At 51.9% G+C, this 19,591-nt stretch overlaps 1 protein-coding gene across 2 annotated transcripts in view; it reads right to left on the minus strand.

Annotated features, from left to right (window-relative positions):
• The window catches only part of SETD2 (SET domain containing 2, histone lysine methyltransferase), a 69,611-nt gene that overhangs the window by 2,467 nt on the left and 47,553 nt on the right, over positions 1-19,591 (minus strand). For both annotated transcript variants that reach the window (XM_075746888.1, XM_075746887.1), the window contains exons 13-18: positions 15,522-15,570; positions 15,043-15,223; positions 11,118-11,793; positions 10,099-10,233; positions 9,385-9,524; positions 5,524-5,635 (exon numbers count right to left, since the gene is read on the minus strand). In XM_075746888.1, the coding sequence (XP_075603003.1) occupies positions 5,524-5,635; positions 9,385-9,524; positions 10,099-10,233; positions 11,118-11,793; positions 15,043-15,223; positions 15,522-15,570 (1,293 nt within the window). The remainder of the gene's footprint in view (positions 1-5,523; positions 5,636-9,384; positions 9,525-10,098; positions 10,234-11,117; positions 11,794-15,042; positions 15,224-15,521; positions 15,571-19,591) is intronic.

The following is a 19,591-nucleotide window of genomic DNA, read 5'->3' on the forward strand; positions in this document are numbered from 1 at the left end:
CCCGTCCCCATCCCAGTCCCTGTCCCCATCCCTGTCCCCATCCCCGTCCCCGTCCCCGTCCCTGTCCCCATCCCCGTCCCCATCCCAGTCCCTGTCCCCATCCCTGTCCCCATCCCCGTCCCCGTCCCCATCCCCATCCCACAGCCGCGTGGGCAGCACACACTTCCTGGCCCGCTCCCGGTGAGCTTCCCAGCCCCGTGCCGGCACGATTCCCAGCCTGCTCCCAGCACACTTCCCAGCCCAACACCGGCACGCTCCCCACCCCGTTCCCGGCACGCTTCCCAGCCCATTCCCAGCACACTTCCCAGCCCATTCCTAGCCCGCTCCAGCCACGCTGCTGGACTGGGAGCGCAGGGACCGCTCCTGGCTCCTGTTTCCTTTGGGAAAAACGCTGGGAAAAGGGCGCGCGCGGGTCCGGGGGAGTCAGGCTGGTTTGGCGGGGGGCGAGCCCTGCGGCGGAGGCGAGGGGAGAGGGAAGCAGAAGGTTTCCCCCCCCCCTCATTTATTTTTAAAGCCTAATTACCGGCAGAAACGATTCGCAGGGATGGATCCGGCACGGCCGGACACCCGGGCGGGGGGACGCCGTCCCAACCCCGCTCCCGGGACTGTTTGAGCAACGCTCGTTTATTCAGCCCGTTAATCAAAGCCAGGAGCTCGGCGGCGGCAGAACCGTCCCCGCCAGAGAAGCGTGCCCGGCGTGCCGAAATCGCTGCGAGGGTTGGGACCCTGAAGATTATCTGTAGTTACAGATGATCGCAGAAGGATACAGTGAATTTTACAGGAATTTCTGGCTCTCGCCCCCAGCACTCATCCCACAGAGCACAAGCACCGGCTGATTTAATTTGCCGCGGTTATTAACGGAGCGGACGCCGCGCCCGCTGCGTCCCGGCGAGCGTCCCTTCGCCGCCAGCTCACCACCCGCCTCCCCGCGCGCGCCCAGCCCTGCCGGCTTTGCCCCGTGAGCATCTCGGAGTCTTAAGAGAGCGAAAAGCAGCGTCCTTCCTCCGGCGCCGGTTTTTGGGAGAGGTTTGGGTACCGCGGGTTATCGCAACTCGGATTTTAAGGACGGGGAGAGCAAAAGGGCTTGTTAAAGGCTTGCGAAGACCGGGGGGGAGGTTTGCCTTCTCCTTCTGCTCTTTGAAGGTGTCCTGCTATTTCTTTTAATTAAAAAACCCCTGATTTTAAAAATGTTTCGCACTGAAAAAAGCACCCGATCCCTTTCGAACCCCAACGACGCGCCTGGCTGCGGGCCGGAGGGCAGAGCTGCCCCCGTAACCAAACTGCCGCGGGGCTTAAATCAACCCTCGCCGGGGAAGTTTTACGGCCGAGGGCCGTCCCGAGCGAACGCTGCCGCGCGTCTCCGGGCTGGCCGCACATCAAAGCTCGCCGCTCCCCTGCCCGTCGCTCGGGTACCGACATCAAAAGGCTGGTGATGGGGAGCAGATGGTTCCCTGCCGGCTCCCGGCACGGCGGCGGCACCCAGCCCTGCCACCTTCCATCCCCAAACCCTTCTCCATCGCCCCGGCGTCACCGGTACACCCCAACTTCTCTTAATTCCCCGAACCAGCACAAGGAAAAAGTTCTTTTCCACGACGGGATTTTAGTTTAGCCCTCAAAGGATGTTATAAATTATCAGCGCTAATTAACTTGCTTAAGTAGAGCTGGAGGATGGGTTTGGCGGAGCTTGCAGCAAAAAGCCAAATAAATGCGTGTAAATAAATGCTTATGTAAAATAAACGTGGAACTAAAACCTGGCCTGGTGGGATTAAGCCTGGGACTAAACGCTCCTGGGATTTTAAGCCGTGGAAAGGCTCCATCGCGTCCCACCACGACCACGGGAGCTGCCTGGGCTGCGGGGATGAACCGGACGGGGAAAACGGCACTTTTTGGGGACCAGCACGGTCTGGCAGCTGCCGCGAAATCCTGCTCCCCTTGGCCAGAGCGTGCGGGGTGGGGGGGAAAATCAGCGCTAAAATTTGTAGGGGAAGATGAGGAGGAGAAATAGAACCTGTTATTTCTAAGCTACTACTTGTGGAAAGGTGCTGATTTCTCCTTATGCTAAAAATGTTTCTTTCAACACCAAAAACTCCTGACCGAAGGGCTTTAGCCTGCCTTGACGCGACCACATCGCTTCCCCCGCAGCCCCTCCAAAGCGTTCCCGTCATCCAAAGCCGTGCCGCCCGCCAGGAAAACCCAAAACGCAGGAAAACACCCCCAAAAAAGGAGCGTTTTGGCAGCATTCACATTTATCAGCTTTAGGCAAAAACCCTCCAGAGGAGAGGTGGGGATGGAGGAGCCGGAAGGATGCTGGGGGGGGGATAAACCAGCCTGGGGCCACGGCGGGAGGGCAGCAAGACGCCAAATGCGCTGGGAAATTCGGAGGAGCCTTTGCACGATGCTCTTCTCCGGGATAAGGCTGGTGGGATCTGCTCCGCCGATGCCGACCTTTCCATGCTCTTCGGGAGGTACCGATGAGCAGAGCCACAGACGCATCCGTGCGATAAATCCGGGCTTTTGCCATCTTCCGAGGATGCCAAAACTCCGGCATCCAGCCCCGTTTCATTGCCAGCCTCCCCAAACGCTCCGCCGAGCCACCCTCTCGTGAAATCCCTTTTCCAAGGGGGAAAAAAAAAAAACCCCAGGTTTTAAAACGTGCTTCAAAAAAGAAAGAGCGAGCGTGGCTTCGCGCGCCTTCCCATCAAAATCTCTCACTGGCGCGCGAGCCCCAGGCGAGCTCACCCCCCGCTGACACCAGCCACGGCGACGGCGGCTGTGCCGGGGCTTTGAGGGTATCGGGAAGGGAGCAGATGATGCTGGGAAGCACACTGAACACATTCCAGAGGAAATAAAATCCCCCGAAGGAAATAAAATCCCCCGGTCGCCGCCGTGGCGTGCCATTTCGCCAGAGCGAGCGGTACCCAACGGCCGGGGAACACCGGGAATAGCAGCAGCAGCTGGCGGACGGCCGGAGCTGCGATGCCGGAGAGTTTAATCCCTCTTGGAAAAGGTGCAGGGTGAGGAGGAGGAGGGTAAGAAAAAAAAAAATCCAAGGAATGTGGTTGCGATTTCAGGGTGGAAGCGTTGTTACGGAGGCGGCGGTGAGCGAGCTACGACCACGTGGGAATTCAATGTTATTTGCAGGACCGGGAAAAACCCAACCTTCAGGCGATCCTGGCCGAGAAGGAAAAGATTCAAAGCTCTAAAGTGAGCAAGAACCACATCGCCGCGAGGTCAGCCAAAGCTGCGCGGCCGGAGTTAATTTAGGAACGAGGTATTGACGGCCGCAGAGAAGTTTTGCGTCGGAAAATAGGGATTTTGGGGATTGAGTGAGCAGCAAAAAACTCCTGGCAGAAGCAGCCAGCTCATGTCTGCCCCGAGGCAAAGCCCGTGGAGCATCGTCCCAGTCCTCAGCGCCTTTTTGATCCCAAAGGTTTTGAAGATCAAGGTCACGGAAACATCTTTCCTCCCTGCTCCCTCTGCACCACTGGGACTCTCAGAAATCGGTAGGAAAAGGACTCCCGAGCTGCGAAGCACGAGCACGACTATATTTTCTGGCTCAGAAGAGCCCAACCTTCATCTCAGCACCTTGGGGGATGTTCTCAATATCTCCAGGCCGGTCCACACCACTCAGCTTTAGCGTGTACAGCTACAGCAGCAAACCCCTCCATGGGGATGCAGTTTTAAGGCTAATCTGGATGAATAAAACCTCGCCTTCGAGCCTAAAACAGACCTAAAAAGGTCTGTTTGCTAAATAGGTTCACGTGTTTCACTCCGCACACCGACGTCCTTCAACAGCAATTCCCAACCTGAACCCAGAACCGGCGGCAAATGCAGATAAACCGGGATCGAGCCAAGGCAAAGCACAGGGAAAAATCCTTCCCGTCAAAGCCAAAGCTCGCTGTAGAGCTGTAGAAAACAGGGAAATCAGGAATATTTGTTGTTCTTTCAGCCTGAGTCATCCGGAGAGTTCATAAAGCTGCATGAGCTGGTTTTAACGCTTTGCCGAGCACAATAAAGCGAAGCAGCAGCCAGAGCAGCGCAGCACAAGGTCGCTGCACGCTACCGAACCCGAAGCTCGCCGAAGGGATCCAGCAAGCCCCAGCGATCCCAGGACACTCGCGTGGTTACGAATCCTCCCAGTGCCACGACTGGTTGTTCCTTTGCCCGCCGAGGTTCCCAGAACCGCGGGGGACGCCAGCAGGGTAGGGGTGATGCCAACCCAGGGACAAAAAAATCATTTAAAAAGCTTTTCCGGACTCCTCTGCAGAACTAAACGCTCCTCTGTCTCATTTTCTCATTAACTTTTTTACAGGGAGATAAATATTTGCAAATAATGTAGTTTAAGCGAACTCTCCAGGAATTCCGAAGCACTCAGAGGCATTACAGGGATCGGATTAACCCTCAGGATCCCGGCAGCACGCGGGAAAGGCGATGGCGGCAGAGCGGGAGATCTTCCTGGGCGCTGTAGGACGGACGGCGCCTTCAGTACCTGCAGCAAAATCAGCCCCGGGTCTGCGGGCGTCACCAGAGCATCAAGCGAATTGTTCCCTGAGAGTTGTACCGCGACAAACCTTTCCTTCCGTGGCTCTTCTCTCTTCTTTTTAGGGACTCAGAAAGGTATGTGGGGTGATTTATCTATAGGGGCTCAGCAACCGCTGCTCAGCCTCTGCCCTCCCTGCCTGGCAAGGGCCGGCGGAGCTGGAAACCCGCACCGCTGCCAGGCGCGGCTCGGCCAAGTCCCCGAGCGCCGGGGTCGAGGTGGCCGCAGAAGGACCTAACTGGGAACCGAGCCCCATTTGGAGAGCAGCTCCGTCCTCGAAGGTGTGACCTTTGACAGCAGGAGCGACGGAGGTGCTGCACCAGGAAAGCAGAAACTGGTGGTGGAAGGAACGCTGAGCTCCCAGCTCCTCTGCTTCTGCTGCCACACCGTGAGTTTTTCCTATTGCGATGTTTGCTCCCCCGCCGTGCCCCTTTTTTGGGCCGGTTATAAGGTCATCTCCACACGTGAGGTTGCAGAGATGCTTGGCATCCAGGAGAGAACATCAGCCGCTCCCCAGGGAAGTCCTGAGCTCACCCAAGCCGTGGTCGGCACAGCCCGAGAGGTGAGAAAGGAGCAGCAGGTTCTTCACCGAGCCAGCACCCAGAAGGACGAGGAGGTGAGAGCACCACGAAAATCTCTGCTCGACTATTTGTCCCCAGGGCAAAACCTGGCAGCAACACGGGGAAGCTGCTCTTCAGCGGCTCTTTCATTAGCTATTTCAGAGCCGCAAGAAAACAACAACTTAACTCCGTTAATCCTCTACCGCGATTCTGAAGCACAAAAACCCCCGTGGTCCTACGGTCAGTATAACCGCTCCGGCTTATATCGGGTCACTTCTATCCCTCCGTCATCCCCCCAGGTCCGTACCGACCTCAGCAAAAGCCCCGGCGTTTGCGACTCCCGCTCCGCAGGACAGGATTATCCCCCCCGGTCTGTCCAACAGATGTTAACACCGAGTTTCCCTCGCTGACCCCCACACTTACCTTCATGGGGTTTTCGTCGTACGTTGGGGTCCCCAGGTCCATTTCAGCTTCGTGTTCAAGGCTGGCGTCATCCCCTGGGCTGTCCCAGGTAGGAGGGTCCCACTGGGTTTGCCTGGAGGAGGACAGACAGACAGATCACTGTCACTCTCTTAAAAGTAACTGGTAGCTGCTTATTGATTGTCCCATCAGCTGGGACATCTGGACCTCATCAGTCATCAATACTCTTAACATGGGTGTAAGGCATGGCCCCATGGTGCTATGAGAATCCTGGAACGGTTTGGGTGGGCAGGGACCTCCCAGCCCACCCAGTGCCACCCCTGCCATGGGCAGGGACACCCTCCACTAGCCCAGGTTGCCCAAAGCCCCATCCAACCTGGCCTTGACCACTGCCAGGGAGCCAGGGGCAGCCACAGCTTCTCGGGGCACCCTCTGCCAGGGCCTCAGCACCCTCCCAGGGAAGGATTGCTGCCTCCCATCCCATCTCCATCTCCCCTCCTGCAGCTTCAGGCCATTCCCCTTGGCCTGTCCCTCCCTGCCCTTGGCACCAGCCCCTCGCCAGCTTTCCTGGAGCCCCTGCAGGGACTGGAAGGGGCTCCAAGGTCTCCCCGCAGCCTTCTCTTCTCCAGGCTGAACCAGCCCAACTCTCTCAGCCTGAGGTCTCCAGAGCAGAGGTGCTCCAGCCCTCGCAGCATCTCCGGGGCCTCCTCTGGACTCGCCCCAACAGCTCCGTGTCCTTCTTGTCCTGGGGCCCCCCGAGCTGGACGCAGCACTGCAGGGGGGTCTCCCCAGAGCGGAGCAGAGGGGCAGAATCCCCTCCCTCGACCTGCTGCTCACGCTGCTGGACACGCAGCCCAGGACACGGCTGGCTTTCTGGGCTGCCAGCACACGTTGCCGGCTCATTGGGGGAGCTTCTCGTCCCCCAGCACCCCCAAGTCCTTCTCCTCAGGGCTGCTCTCCATCCATTCTCCACCCAGCCTGGAGCTGTGCTGGGGATTGCCCCGACCCACGTGCAGGACCTTGCCCTTGGCCTTGCTGAACTCCATGTGGTTCACACGGTCCCACCTCTCCAGCCTGCCCAGGTCCCTCTGGACGGCATCCCTTCCCTCCAGCGTGTCGACCCACCACACAGCTCGGCGTCATTGGCAAACGCTGAGGGTGCACTTGATCCCACTGTCCGTGTCACCGACAAAGATGTCAAACAGTGCTGGTTCCAACCCAGAGGAACGCCACTCGTCACTGGTCTCCACTTGGACATCGAGCCGTTGACCACAACTCTTTGAGTGTGACCGACCAGCCAATTCCTTATCCACTGAGTAATCCATTTGTCGAATTCATATCTCTCCAATTCAGAGACAAGGATGTCATTAGTGATGACTTTGAGTAGGCTTCTAGGTTGGAGAAGGCTAAAGCCAAGCAGGAAGCACTTAAAAGGAATTGGGTTTTCTATCACTGGTGACATTCAACGTGGGATCAAGGGAAGTTCATCAGAGGCATGAAATAAAGAAGGCTGGTGATTCTGGTGTGGGAAGACGGGGAACATCACAGTGGAGACCCTGGGGCAGGCAGTCCTTCTTGCAGAGGAAGGGTCAGACCTTGGCACCTCAATCCATGTATCCAGTCACAGGTATCTCATCGCGGAAAGGACACAGACCAAAGATCACGAGAAAAGCCACAGGAATGAGCAAGAGCCTGAAAAGATGGACGGATAGATGACACAAAGCTCATCCATACGCTAGAAGAGGCTAAATGCAAGGCTGGATCTCTCCTTGGCTCACTGCCCGCGGGAAGCACCATTTCTGCAGAAACACCTCGGCTGAGATGGCAGAAGCCATCACAGCCTGCTTGGGTTCATCTGGCCAATGCTCGAGGAAGAGTCCCACCATGCTCAGACTGGGGAAGGGTGGGAGGAACTGCTCTGGATTTCCTCAAGGTGGGTAGAGGGGAGCGGGCAGCCATCAGCATCTGAGGGCAAACACAGGACGGTGCCGGGGAGGAAAACCACAGACCAGGGAAGGAACACAACCAGGAGAAATCGGGGCCAGCAGGACAGACCGCTGTCTTTGCAGGACCAGGGCAAGTACAGGACTCTCCATCAGGTGAGAGGACTCACTCACAAACAGACTAAACCAGAGGATGCAAAGGACAGATCTCCAGACGTCCTTAGGTTTGGAGGTGACAACGCAGCAACTATTTCCATCTCTAGACTCGGCGTGAAGCCGGGATGTGCACTCTCCAGCTCAATACAAAGAAATCCTGAAAGCCCGCATCAAAAGAAGCCGCTGGTTTGAGTTTCTCGAGGTTTCCGACCTGCATCAGAAACTCTGTCCCACTTCAGGGCTTTTTACTTTTCAGGACATGCTGGGGGGAAGCGTGAAAGTCTGATTTCAACCAGCTTCAGTGCGCTAATTAATTCTCCAGATAGTGCTGAGTATCCCTGACCTTGGGCCACTACTAATCTGATTCCTAAGTAGAACAAAATATTAAAATAAGAAAGCATATCCACAAGCAAGATTTCCTTTCCTCTACTGGCCTCGTCCTGTTGGAAGATATACAGTTAAAAGAAGGATTGAAAGAAATCTTCCAGCATGCGTTCCTCGAAAAAGTTCCAGATTAATTATATTCAATTAGTGGCTTCTCGTGTAGCTGCAGAAGATGCACAAGGGAAGGCTCGGTTGGGTGTCCTCATCTCATTGCAAGACTTCCAAACCACGGCAGAAATCACAAATCCCTGGCTCGACTGTTTTCTTGTTTTTCTTGAGGTTTGAAGGTCTCCTGCTCTGCTGCTGGTGCAACCCTTGATGTGTAAGGTAGCAGGGAGGAGCCCAAACGGGAAATTGAGAAGACGGATTGATGCAGAGAAACGTGTGCAAGTAACAATAACTGATGCCAAGACAGTCAGGACTCGTAAGAAAATACTCAGGCTTAACCCTTTAGAGAGGTGAACCCCCATAAACACCTCACATGGAGTTTGACATTTTAAAAAAATCCTTTTCAGAAGTCTAAAATTCATGATACTGATTAAGTTCATAAGTATCGATCCAAAAACCTGGGATCTTCCAAAATTGGTCACAAAGGTGTGGGGAAAGCACTGGGAAACTCTATTTCTTGCTCCAGAGCAGACAGAAGGTTTGAAGGTGGAAAAAAATGAGGGTGAGAAAACAAACTCTTTGATGCCACATGCACGGATCACGGCTGACTCCTGAGCCACCAAAGACCTCCTGTTCACACAGCACAACGCTCGCACGGACGTCAAAGCCTCCACAGACCGGGGCTGTTTGCCCGGCACCGCTGCCAGAGCCACACGGGTGCTTCGGAGCACGAGGGATAGACGAGGTCTCGCTCTACCTGTTAATTCTGCTGCTATTTCAGCACCGCGTGGGGCACCTCATATTCTGGCAGAGTGATGGGAACCAAAGATGATGTCAGAAGAACTAAAGTCAACATGACCGAGATGCTGGGGAGAAAGATGTTGCTTTGATGGGATTTTTTTTTTTTTAATGCAATCAGATGTCAGAAGCGGAGCTCCTCACCACCACATCATCACACTGAGTTACAACTCAACGCATGGCCGGAGTTGTTGTTTGCACGGAAATCGTTTGGTATCATTGAACTTCTGCTCGCAGAAAACGGGGCTCTATACCCAGGTCACGTTTATGGGGGTGAAGGAAAGGTTTTGAGCAATCTGAGCCTCCTACCCACCTAACTAACCCACCTGCTAATGAGCAGCACCCCACCGGGCGAACACCCACCGAGGGCTGAACATCCATTTCTCTTCCAACTTCGCTTGAGCTATCAAACTCCATGCCCGAAGCAGCCATCACGCTCACCTCATGATCATCCTCATCTCGTTATCACACTCACCTCGTTACCACGTGGTAGTAGTAGATCTTCCCCTCTGGATCTCGGGCTGTTTTCCAGTTGGGTGGTAGTACGATCGTTTTGGGTTTTGGAGGGGATGGTGGAGGCAGGTCCAAGAGGTTATTGGTCACCACAAGCTCTGGCTGAAAATAGCACAAAAGGGGTGAAAGAGAAAGACGTGAGCGGCCGTGAGGGTGGTCAGAGCAGGTCTGACAGCTCTTTTCCCCCTTAAAAAGACTTTGTTGAAGGCAAAACTTAAAGATGACATTAGCATTGACCCAAGAAGGGGTGAGGACAGTATCTTTCACGAGTTCTTCACTGAATACCCCATGCACCCACTTGACCACATCCCGAGCTTATAATACAGCCGCTTTGCCACCCCGTGCTCTTAAATCCTCCACGGTGGATGCCAAACCCACCATTTCCGATGGAGGGGTTTCAGCGGCGAAAGCAGGTCATGGAGATGCCCACCCGTACACAGCCTTCTCGGATCCTCCACAACAGGATCTGGGCTCAAAACCCCCAAAAATGGGTCTGATGCCCAGATCCAACCTGGAAAGCAGCATCCCAAAGGGTGCCGGCACGCTGCCGCATGGGGAACTCCTCCAGCTGGTACCACCGAGGCTTTCACAGCATTCAGAAGCCACGGGGAATCACACAAACCCAAAGCAGATGTAGAGGAACGCTCCTCATCCCTTCTGACCCACCAAGCCTTACCTGCTGGATGGGCTGAGGCTGCCCGGCTGCGACGATCGTAGTTACCGCTGTCGGTGGCTGCACTATGACTCCCTGCGGATGAGCCGTGTAAATCTGCTGGCCCTGGATGTACTGGAGACCTGGCTGGGCGTAACTCTGAAACGGAGCATGGGGAATCACAAGTCAGCTTGCTTTACCAAAAAAAAAAAAAAAAGCCTTTCCTGGAGGACACAATCCAGCTTTCCTTACTGGGAATCAAATAGCGGAGGCAAGAAGATGCTAATAGTCCTCGAGGACTAGTGGGAGGTAACACCCAAACCAAAGAGCAATAACCGGTGACTGAGGCAGGGTTCAAGGAAATTATTTCATACACGGTTGGCCTATTTGCTATCCCAGGAGTCATACAATTGCCTGCGTCTTGCTTTTAGGAAGCCTTGTTAATGAAGGCAAAGCACAAGGAGAAAGCACTTTAGCATGGTCATGTGGAGCTCTAGGCTGAGCCTGACGGAAGGGGACGTGTAATTCAGAGAAAACAGATAAAGAAGGTTGGTCTGATGGGTTTTTTGGTTGGTTTAAGTCGTACAAGAGGTGGTGGCTCCAGATCTTGCTTCCAAAAGTCAACAGAAGCTGAGCTCACACCTCCCCGTCTTAGTGCTTACTTGGTCAGCGACAGTGGAAGCTTTTACCCAGAAATATCCATTCACCAGAATCGACAATCAAAAAAAGAAAGCACCATAACTTTTACAAACAGGTTAAAAAAACCTCTCTTCAAGCTGTAAACTCCTGCTTGCCCCCAACCACCACGATGTATGGTGTTTGTACACGGAACGTACCCTGCCTAAACGCACTTTTCTCATGTTCTTGGATGGGAAGTGATCTGAGAAGTGCTACCACAGCTTAGTATTACAGCAAAGTTAGGATGCTCGAAGATTAAGAGCACTAGCAAAGAGTGAGCAGATAAAGCCTTTTTCCCAGCTGTGGGCTGGTACCCTTTATTTTGCGGTTGTTTCATGCCGTGCCTTGTCCGAAACGGAAATTACCTGTACGATCGGTGGGGTCGTCTGCGAGTAGGGAGATGTCACACCGTAAACGGTCTGACAGGTCTGTCCTTGGTAATATATGGCTGGTTGGGACTGGGCTGGTGAGTACTGCTGTTGTACAGCTACAGTCTGCTGGCTGGAATCCCAGACCCCGTAGCTCTGGCTCTGCACCGGTCCCGGCGCGGCCACAGGCAGGACGGCCACGTTGGGTTCTTGATGGACAACGGTGTCGCTTTGTGCTACATACTGCGGAGTTGTAACCTCCATCGTCGTTGCTACATGTTGGACTACTGGTACCGGCTGAGGAGTAGTTAGGGTTGGTTCTACCGTGTGCCCAACCAAAGTCTGCGGGTGTTCGTACGCCGCCGGCGAGCACATGGAATCCATGGTGGGTGTGGGAAGCAGCACCTTGCCAGCATTGGGGTTGCTGGGGTCTACGTAGGCTTGCATGGGGTAGCCAGGCGGGTAGCCGATAAAGCTGTGGTGGGGCGTGCCGTAGCCCATGGAGTCGTAGGGCAGGGGGGACGTCATCCCCAGGTTTTGTAGTTGCTGTTGCTGTTTCTGAGCCTCCCGTTGGGCGACCTCCTGCTCAAACAGCTTCCTGCGCTCCTCCGTGGACAGCTTGTTGCGATCCTTAAGCCGGACTTTCTTCTTTGAAGATGCTGGTGTGTCATACCTGGGAGAGAAAGAAAAGGCTTTGTGAGACCTCAGACACTCGCAGGTCCAGGGCGCCAGCAGCAAAAGGACCACCACCGATAGCACGCAGACCCGTGGGGGCCCAAACGTCCAACAGCAGCATCAATTCCTAAAAACATTCATTTGTTTTCAGCTGCTTGACCAACCGCAGCGACTCATAGAGAGGAGAAACACCCACTGGTCCTGCTCGTCCACGAGGAAGGAGCCAGGATGGAGGATGAGCTAAGTGATCCCACTGGATTTACCAACTTCAGCTCGGTGCTGAAGCTAACGGAGATGCAAAGATGCGGCAGAAGTAGGCTGGAGGACTTGCACCGAGATACTCAGAGAGAGGAGGCAACATCTCCAGAGCCAACGGGGAACCCGAGGAGAGAGCAGAATAAGCAGGGTGCCCCCCAAACAGGCGGAGTATCCGTGCTGGAGACCCTCTGCCACGCTTTCCCAAAGCAAGACCAGTGAAGAAGGGTTTTGGAAGAGGCTCCCCAAACCGAAGGCACAGCTCACACCACAGCATCTTCACCCCCGAAGAGCAGGGCAGCTCAGCGATGGGGAAAGCACCCCGACTTTCTTGCCTAAGGACACCCCACCCCGCGCTGGACCTGCAGACACCGCGCATTTGCAGACATGGCGAAGAACAAGGGAATTACAAACAGCACATTTCTGTTTAGAGTTATGCTATTTACTAGACCACAGATCCAGCTTAAAAAAAAAATAAAGCGTGGATAGATTTTTTTTTTTTTTTTAAATTCTTTTTCACGAATAAGAATTTTCATTCTGAGACACAGAGCAGCTGCAGGGATTTTTCCAAGGAGTTAAAGAAGAAAAAAAAAAAAAAAAAGCCTAAGGACTTTGATCAGACCTCAACCACGGAAAAATTTCAGATCAAAGGTGGATATTTTGAGAAGTTATGAGTGTGGTAAAACAGGGATTACAAGCAAAAATGCTTTGCAGCCCTAATATAATGGATTCTACAAAGCATCCAGTATATTCTCCGTACACTCACTTCATGTTCAGGCGTTCCATTTACATATCAAAAGCACATTGCTACCAACCCATACACTTAAGATGTTCCTTCGCTCCCTCGCGTTCCCAGAGTAAGGATCTGTTAATGCGAACCTTATTGACGCGAAGAGTTCAATTTCAGTAATTACAGTCTTTCCTGGCACTGCCTGCAGAGTTTACACGAGAGGCAGCCGGCGTGAAGGGACGGGCAGAAGAAAACCGAGGGTTTAGCGTAGAGCAAGCTGGCGATGTTCTTTTGTTTGCTCTGCTGCTCTCTCCACCTATTTTATTATTCTCTCTTATTAAATCCTTCATATAACAAAGGGGGACAGACAGAGCGGGGAGAGCGTCCGCAGAGAAGGATGCCAGCACCCCGGTCCTTCTCCCGGCCACTCAGCGACAAGGATGCAGCTGCGGGAGGGAAGAGCCAGAGCAGGCGACTCCTCGCCCGTGAAAGAGCTTGTTCTGTTTAAAGTAACACCAAAAAAATACTATTTATTCCATCCTTCTTCGTATCTCTCGACACACTGCCGTTACTCAGCTCCCCAGACCTCGGTGATGTTTCCATCCTCCAAATGGCTAATTACAGTAGTATAGATTTACATTACAGTATTATAGATTTACGTCTTTTTTTTTTTTTTTTTTTTATCCAGATGTTTTAAACTTTCCCAGCACGGCTCAATACAAGGACAAAAATTTCCTTGTCTGGCTGACTCACCACCAATTGTTCCCTAATTACTAAGTGGCTTTAGATCCTATTTAAGAGGGACAACAGACAACTGACTTCTTTAAAGGAAATTCCTTGGTATTCTTACTGCCTTTAACATAATCTGGAGTCTCCTTGAAACACAAGACGTGTAATATTTTCCTTCTCTTAATTAAGACGCAACTTTCAAGGGAAGAAAATGACTATCTGGTACCAAGCAGCTGCTGATTCATGCGCTGCCTTGGACCAGCCCTGCCACCACCATCACCTCTATCGCTCCTCCGGCCCCCGGGATGGTTTGCGATGGTCTGAGTCCGTAGGAAAAGGAAAAGGCAGTTTGGGTGGCTGCCAGGGTCGTTGCACTGATCCAATTCTCACTTAAAATTTGGCAGAAAAGCTAGTAATTAAAAATATTTTCTCCTACTGCTTGTTACTTCAACTGGCCAACTCATCAAGACAAAAGACATCTACATTTCAGTTGTCTAGCCCTTATCTTTACTCTTCTAAACACCCGGCCCACCAGACCTGGTCAGCAGAGGTACTTCACGTAGAAGGGCACAACTCGCACTAGTACAACACAAACTGGTTGGTTTTATTTTCTACTTTATCTTCAGCACCTACGAGCACTGTAATTTAAAGTATTTTATACCTTCACTGGAGTTTATAGACTTCGTGCCTTGTTTCCCCAGACAACCTGTGTTTAAAAATCCCTTTTTTTAGAAGACGTAAGTAAATTTGAAGTCCCCACGCTCCCTTGTATCCATCACTTGCAGAACGTACGCAGGGTACGTGGGAATCCATCAGGCAATGGAGCTCCCGCAAAAAAGAAACACAAAATAAAATCACCTCAAGGTCTTTAAAACTTCAGAGACGCCTTCGCAGCCTGATGCTGCCATTGCCAGGGGAAGGCAGGAGACAAGGCACCAGCTTGGTGGGGTCATCCCTACCTGGACCACTTTCCTTGCGCTCAACGGTTTTGGGGGATCTTCACTTGGTCAAGGAAGTTGCTTTGTGTTAGAAAACCTGTTTGGCTTGGGCGCTGCTAGCTCTTGTACGGGCAGGGGCTTACTTTAAGTTTAGAATAATCTTCAAATGCACTGGGGATAGGTGGAGTAGAAGAAGGGAATGGGTTTTGAAGGACTCAGAAGACCTCATAGCCTTAGGAGGGCTACAGCCCTAATTTCTGCACGACAGCTGGATACAGCTTCCCTCGTCACTCATCTAATTCCCAAAACGTGCCTCAAGACGAAGGTGTAGGTTATCTGAAGATGAAGGTGTAGGTTATCTGAGAGGAGAGGCCACCTAACACCAAGAAGCCACCCAAATCTGGCCAGGGAACGCATCTCACCACACAAATGGCATTCCTCCAGGAGAAAATTTCCTTCTTGGTCCCTGGGTGTTTCCAAAGACCACCAGGACCGTTTTTCCCAGCGTTTTTACCCAGGACTACCACAGATCCAACATTCCCAGCCCAGCAGTCAGACCCTCAGCCCCTGCCACCACTGCTGCCGGACAACTTGCCTGTCCTCCGGCCTCTTGGTTCCTCGCTCGTACGCCGAGGACGGAGGGGACAACGAGTCTCTCCGTCTCTTCTTCTCTTTACTCTGGCTCTGCCTCTCGGGATCCCGCTCTCTGCTCAGGATGGGGTTCTTCGGAGTAGGAGTCTGATCCCTGTGGCTGGCTGTCTCTCTCCCACGGTCAGCTGGTGGGGAAAACGGGTAAAAGGGAGAGAATTTTCATAATTCAGTGTATTTCTAGTTCTCTCCTCCTGCAACTTCAGTAGCTTCTGTTGGTCAACAGAGTCTCCACTCATACAAGTTATAGGCTGCCCCGTAGCAGCCTCAGGGCTCCATTTCCCATCACTCACTGCTTAAATTATCTGTTTTCAAGGAGTAGAAATGCCAAGCTATGACGGCAGAACATCTCTTGACATCTCAGACTGGGAAAATGAAGTGGTTTTGTAGGAGCATAGTGATAGATGGAAAAACGTGAGTACGTACCACTGTTTTCCTTTTCTGCTTGACTCTTCTTCGGGATCCGGTACACCTCCTGCAAAGCAAGCCACAACCAGGGTCAGAGTTTCAGCTACTCACAAGAAGAACCCCAATATCTACCGGGCTGCAAGGATCGTAACGCGGCGCTAATAATTTAACAATTCCATCACAATTTTAAAACAAACCAAAAAAAGAAAAAAAAAAGGGTCTCTTGAAGGAAAGTTCTGGTTTTAGGCAAATTATTGTGGTGCTTTCTATATATTGCCTCTGATCAGCATTTCACGTTTGATGAGTTAAGGTGGTTTTTTTGGGCCAAGTGCTCCAGGCAGCGCTGCAGGATCGAAGCTGGCCATCCCACCCACGCGCTACGAGCACCTGAACTTCCAGCTCTGCTGGAATAGTGAAAAAACCCTATTTTTGCAATTAAACAAGCTACCCTCCAGGTGCACAACTGCGCTCTTCTTCCCGCAGTGACCACAGTCAGCACGGACCCCAGCTGAGTTTCAGTTTGCTGGGGTGTCTAAGGCCACCGATCCCTGCCCTGGCAAACAGAGCTGAACACAGGCATCTGTCCTGTCCTCTAATGACACCGCGGTGACATGGCCATCTACCACCAATGCCTGAAGACCTCCTGTTGTAACCATCCTGGTCTTCAAGGCAGTTTTAGGTAGTCCTATGAGGAGTAAGGAGGTTGACTTGATGATCCTTATGGGTCCCTTCCAACTCCAGATAGTCTATGATTCTATGACAGTACAGGGTCCACCACGTTTCCCAGATCTCACACTTGACATTGGGGCACCCCAAGGGAAACAAGCAGGAGGCCATCTCCCAGGTCTGAGTAAACCCCTTCAACCAAGCACCTATCGAAGGCTGCTGAGATCAGTTACCAACACCCACCACCCCGTCTCCTACAGCAGCCAACTCTGCACCCTGCTGGTTATCCAGCTCAGGGGTCCCCAGGACAACAAGAACATGGAGCTGTCAGAGCGAGTCCAGAGGAGGCCACGGAGATGATCAGAGGGCTGATCATCAGAGGGTTCAAGCATTGAAACAGGCCACCCAGAGAGGTGGTAGAGTCACCATCCCTGGAGGTGTTCAAAAAACATGTGGACTTCGGGACGTGGTTTAGTAGGCATAGTGGTGTGTTGACGGTTGGACTTTATGATCTTAGAGGTCTTTTCCAACCTTAATGATTCTATGATTCCTATGGAGGCAGGCTGAGAGAGTTGGGCTTGTTCAGCCTGGAGAAGAAAAGGCTGCGGGGAGACCTTATTGTGGCCTTTTAATACTTAAAAGGGGCTTATCAGAAAGATGGGGACAGACTTTTTAGTAGGGCCTGTAGTGACAGGACAAGGGATAATGGTTTTAAACTAAAAGAGGGGAGATTCAGACTAGATACAAGGAAGAAATTCTTTATGCTGAGGATGGTGAAACACTGGAGCAGGTTGCCCAGAGAGGCAACCTGATCAAGTTGAAGATGTCCCTGCCCATGGCAAGGGGGTTGGACTAGATGACCTTGAAAGGTCCCTTCCCAGTGCAGGGCGCAGCAGCATTGCTAGTGCTCCCCTTTCCCTGCAAATCCTTTTCTTCCTGCAGCCCAGGCATACTGCCCGTGACCCATCCAGCTCGACACAAGCCACACCAACCTGGAGAACCTCCCCCTGGCCATGGGGCAGGGACCGGGGCAGGGAAGAGGCCCTGTTGAGACCACAGCCACCACATACTCTTAACACCAGGTGGGCACCAAAGGCTGGAAGCAAAGCAGGTTACGATGCACACCCAACGCACCTCTCCATCTCCAAGACCCCAAGCCCAAGCCTGCAAGCTCCAGCCTGGTTTTGGTCCTCTTCATGCCCCAGCCCATGTTCAACACACTCAGGAATTCCCCGTTAAACACACTCGGGCTGTTAATCATCGCCTGTAACATTTTTGACCTTCTAACATCGAAACGCTAGCACAAGTCCTGACGCTAAAGTCACGGCTTTCAAACCAACCCGTGTTTCTTCTGCCCGTATCTCAAGGCAGGTCGTGGTTCAGAAGCCTGAGCAGAACCCAGCTCAGCTCCGAGCCTGCTGGCAGAGTAACCTGCAGCGGTTTTCTGCTGACCTGCGGGGCTCGTGTTCTACAGCTGCTTTTTTAACTAGGGTTAAATGTCAGAGATTGCTGAAGTGCAGGTGCCGCTTTGCAACAGGAAATTACAAGAGATGTTACAGCACTTTTAATTATTTATTGCTTTTCTGACCCGCCGGCAGCCCTGGGGTTCTGCTTCTTGCTCCATGCCTTGTTTGCAACTCCAGATAGAGACGGCACCGTAGGAAGAGAGGGGAGAAGAGGAGCCCTCCAAGAAAGCAAGCGCAGGAGAATGCATTTTGCTAATGCCACAGCTAATTCCGTGCATCTTCAAGTTATTTGAGCCAAAAACCATTTCTCATATACATACGGATGGCACACTACGTGGTGCCGAACCCCAAAAGCCACATGAGCGGGAATAACTCATCAATCCCGTTCTATTAAGCTAATAAAACGGGACACAACTTGGGAACGAAGATTAAAACTTCCGTAAGGTCCCGGTCTTGCAAATACCGGGACCGGGACTGCCGCAGCTTAGCGCAGCATCCTCCTTAAACGCCAATGGATTACGCAGCAACCATTATTTTGATGTCATGTTAAGTGACAGATTACAAAATGAGTTTTTATTAGCGCCGCCACGTTTTCGATTGTGTTTTTACTTGCAATATTCTGACACACAAAGTGTAAATGACATTTTATCGTATTAGTGATGCTAATGATCCTACAGCGCGTAGAACATATAGAGAGGTTTTACAGCGTTATTGACTGTACAAGAGCTGGTAGCTTGGAAGAAAAATCACGGGGGTTTTTAAGCCCAGTTTGTATCAAGACCTCACTCTGTGCCCTTCCTGAGCAAGAACACCCAGTTACGCGAAGCAGAATGTGACGAACGAGCTATTTTCTGGCTGAATACGACCGATACGGTCAGGCGAAAGGAAATAAGATCAAATAAACCAACTATGAAAAATCAGAGAGAGAAAATGTGGGGCATCCCTGATGGAAGCTGTAGCTGCATCCCAAAAAAAAGATGATTAATTCATACAAGATATATTCAGCGCTATACCAAGAAGCTGTTCTGATGCAGCGCGCTGAGATCCCAGCTTTGCCAGTGCAGGATTTGTGCTTTCCTAGGACTGGAGATGGAGCAAAGCCAAAACCTCGGTGAAGCCATCTCTGCCCTGGTCCCTGCTCCACGGCCATCAGAGCCTGCAAACGGCATTAATTCTTCATACTCGATGCGACGCCACATACGCTGATCGTACCTTGATGCCTCGGGGAAAAAACACCGGGGATTTTCCCTAGAGCACCAAAATATCCTTTTATTTAGGGCACGGATGAGACAGAGGGGAAGAAAACAGGCATAAAAGTGCTCCTGGGGGAGTGACAGCGGCTTCCAGTTGGGTATTTAAAGCTTCCCTACACTCAGAAATACAAAAATTTAGCTCAACGTGACTCTCGACCTTATCTAATGTTCCTTTTCTAAATAAAATCCCACTTGATTTTTTTAAAGCTGGTTGGAAATTATTGACCGCCGTCTCCGCTGGGCTGCCCGGTTGCACGGGATTGCATCACCCGTTAGCAATGTGCCCACCTGCAGCACTGGAGTTAATGAGAGAACTCAAGTTTGAAAGTCTCACTTTTATTGTTTTAGCAAAAAAAACCATGTGCCCCATGGGCTAAGAAAATATATTTTCCTTTGGTGAAAGAAATGAAAGTATAAGAAACCTGTTGTGGTCTGTTCACAAGACACAACCACTTCAAAAGTGCTACTGAAGGTTTAGGGGAAAAAAAAAAAAAAAAGGTGATTTTGGCCAAGATTTGTATTTTTTTAAATACTTATTTTACTTTTCTGTGGAGCCTAACCTAAACACAACACAGCAGTTCGAAGCGTTTGCAAATACTCTCACATATGCCACGATGAGAGGCACTAAGAATCTGTAAATATGTCCTTTTTAATTTGTTCTTATTTATTTACACGCTTGCTATGGATCAAAAGACCTCAAAGT

Source organism: Balearica regulorum, chromosome 2, assembly GCF_011004875.1.
Source record: "Balearica regulorum gibbericeps isolate bBalReg1 chromosome 2, bBalReg1.pri, whole genome shotgun sequence".
Taxonomy (NCBI): domain Eukaryota; kingdom Metazoa; phylum Chordata; class Aves; order Gruiformes; family Gruidae; genus Balearica; species Balearica regulorum.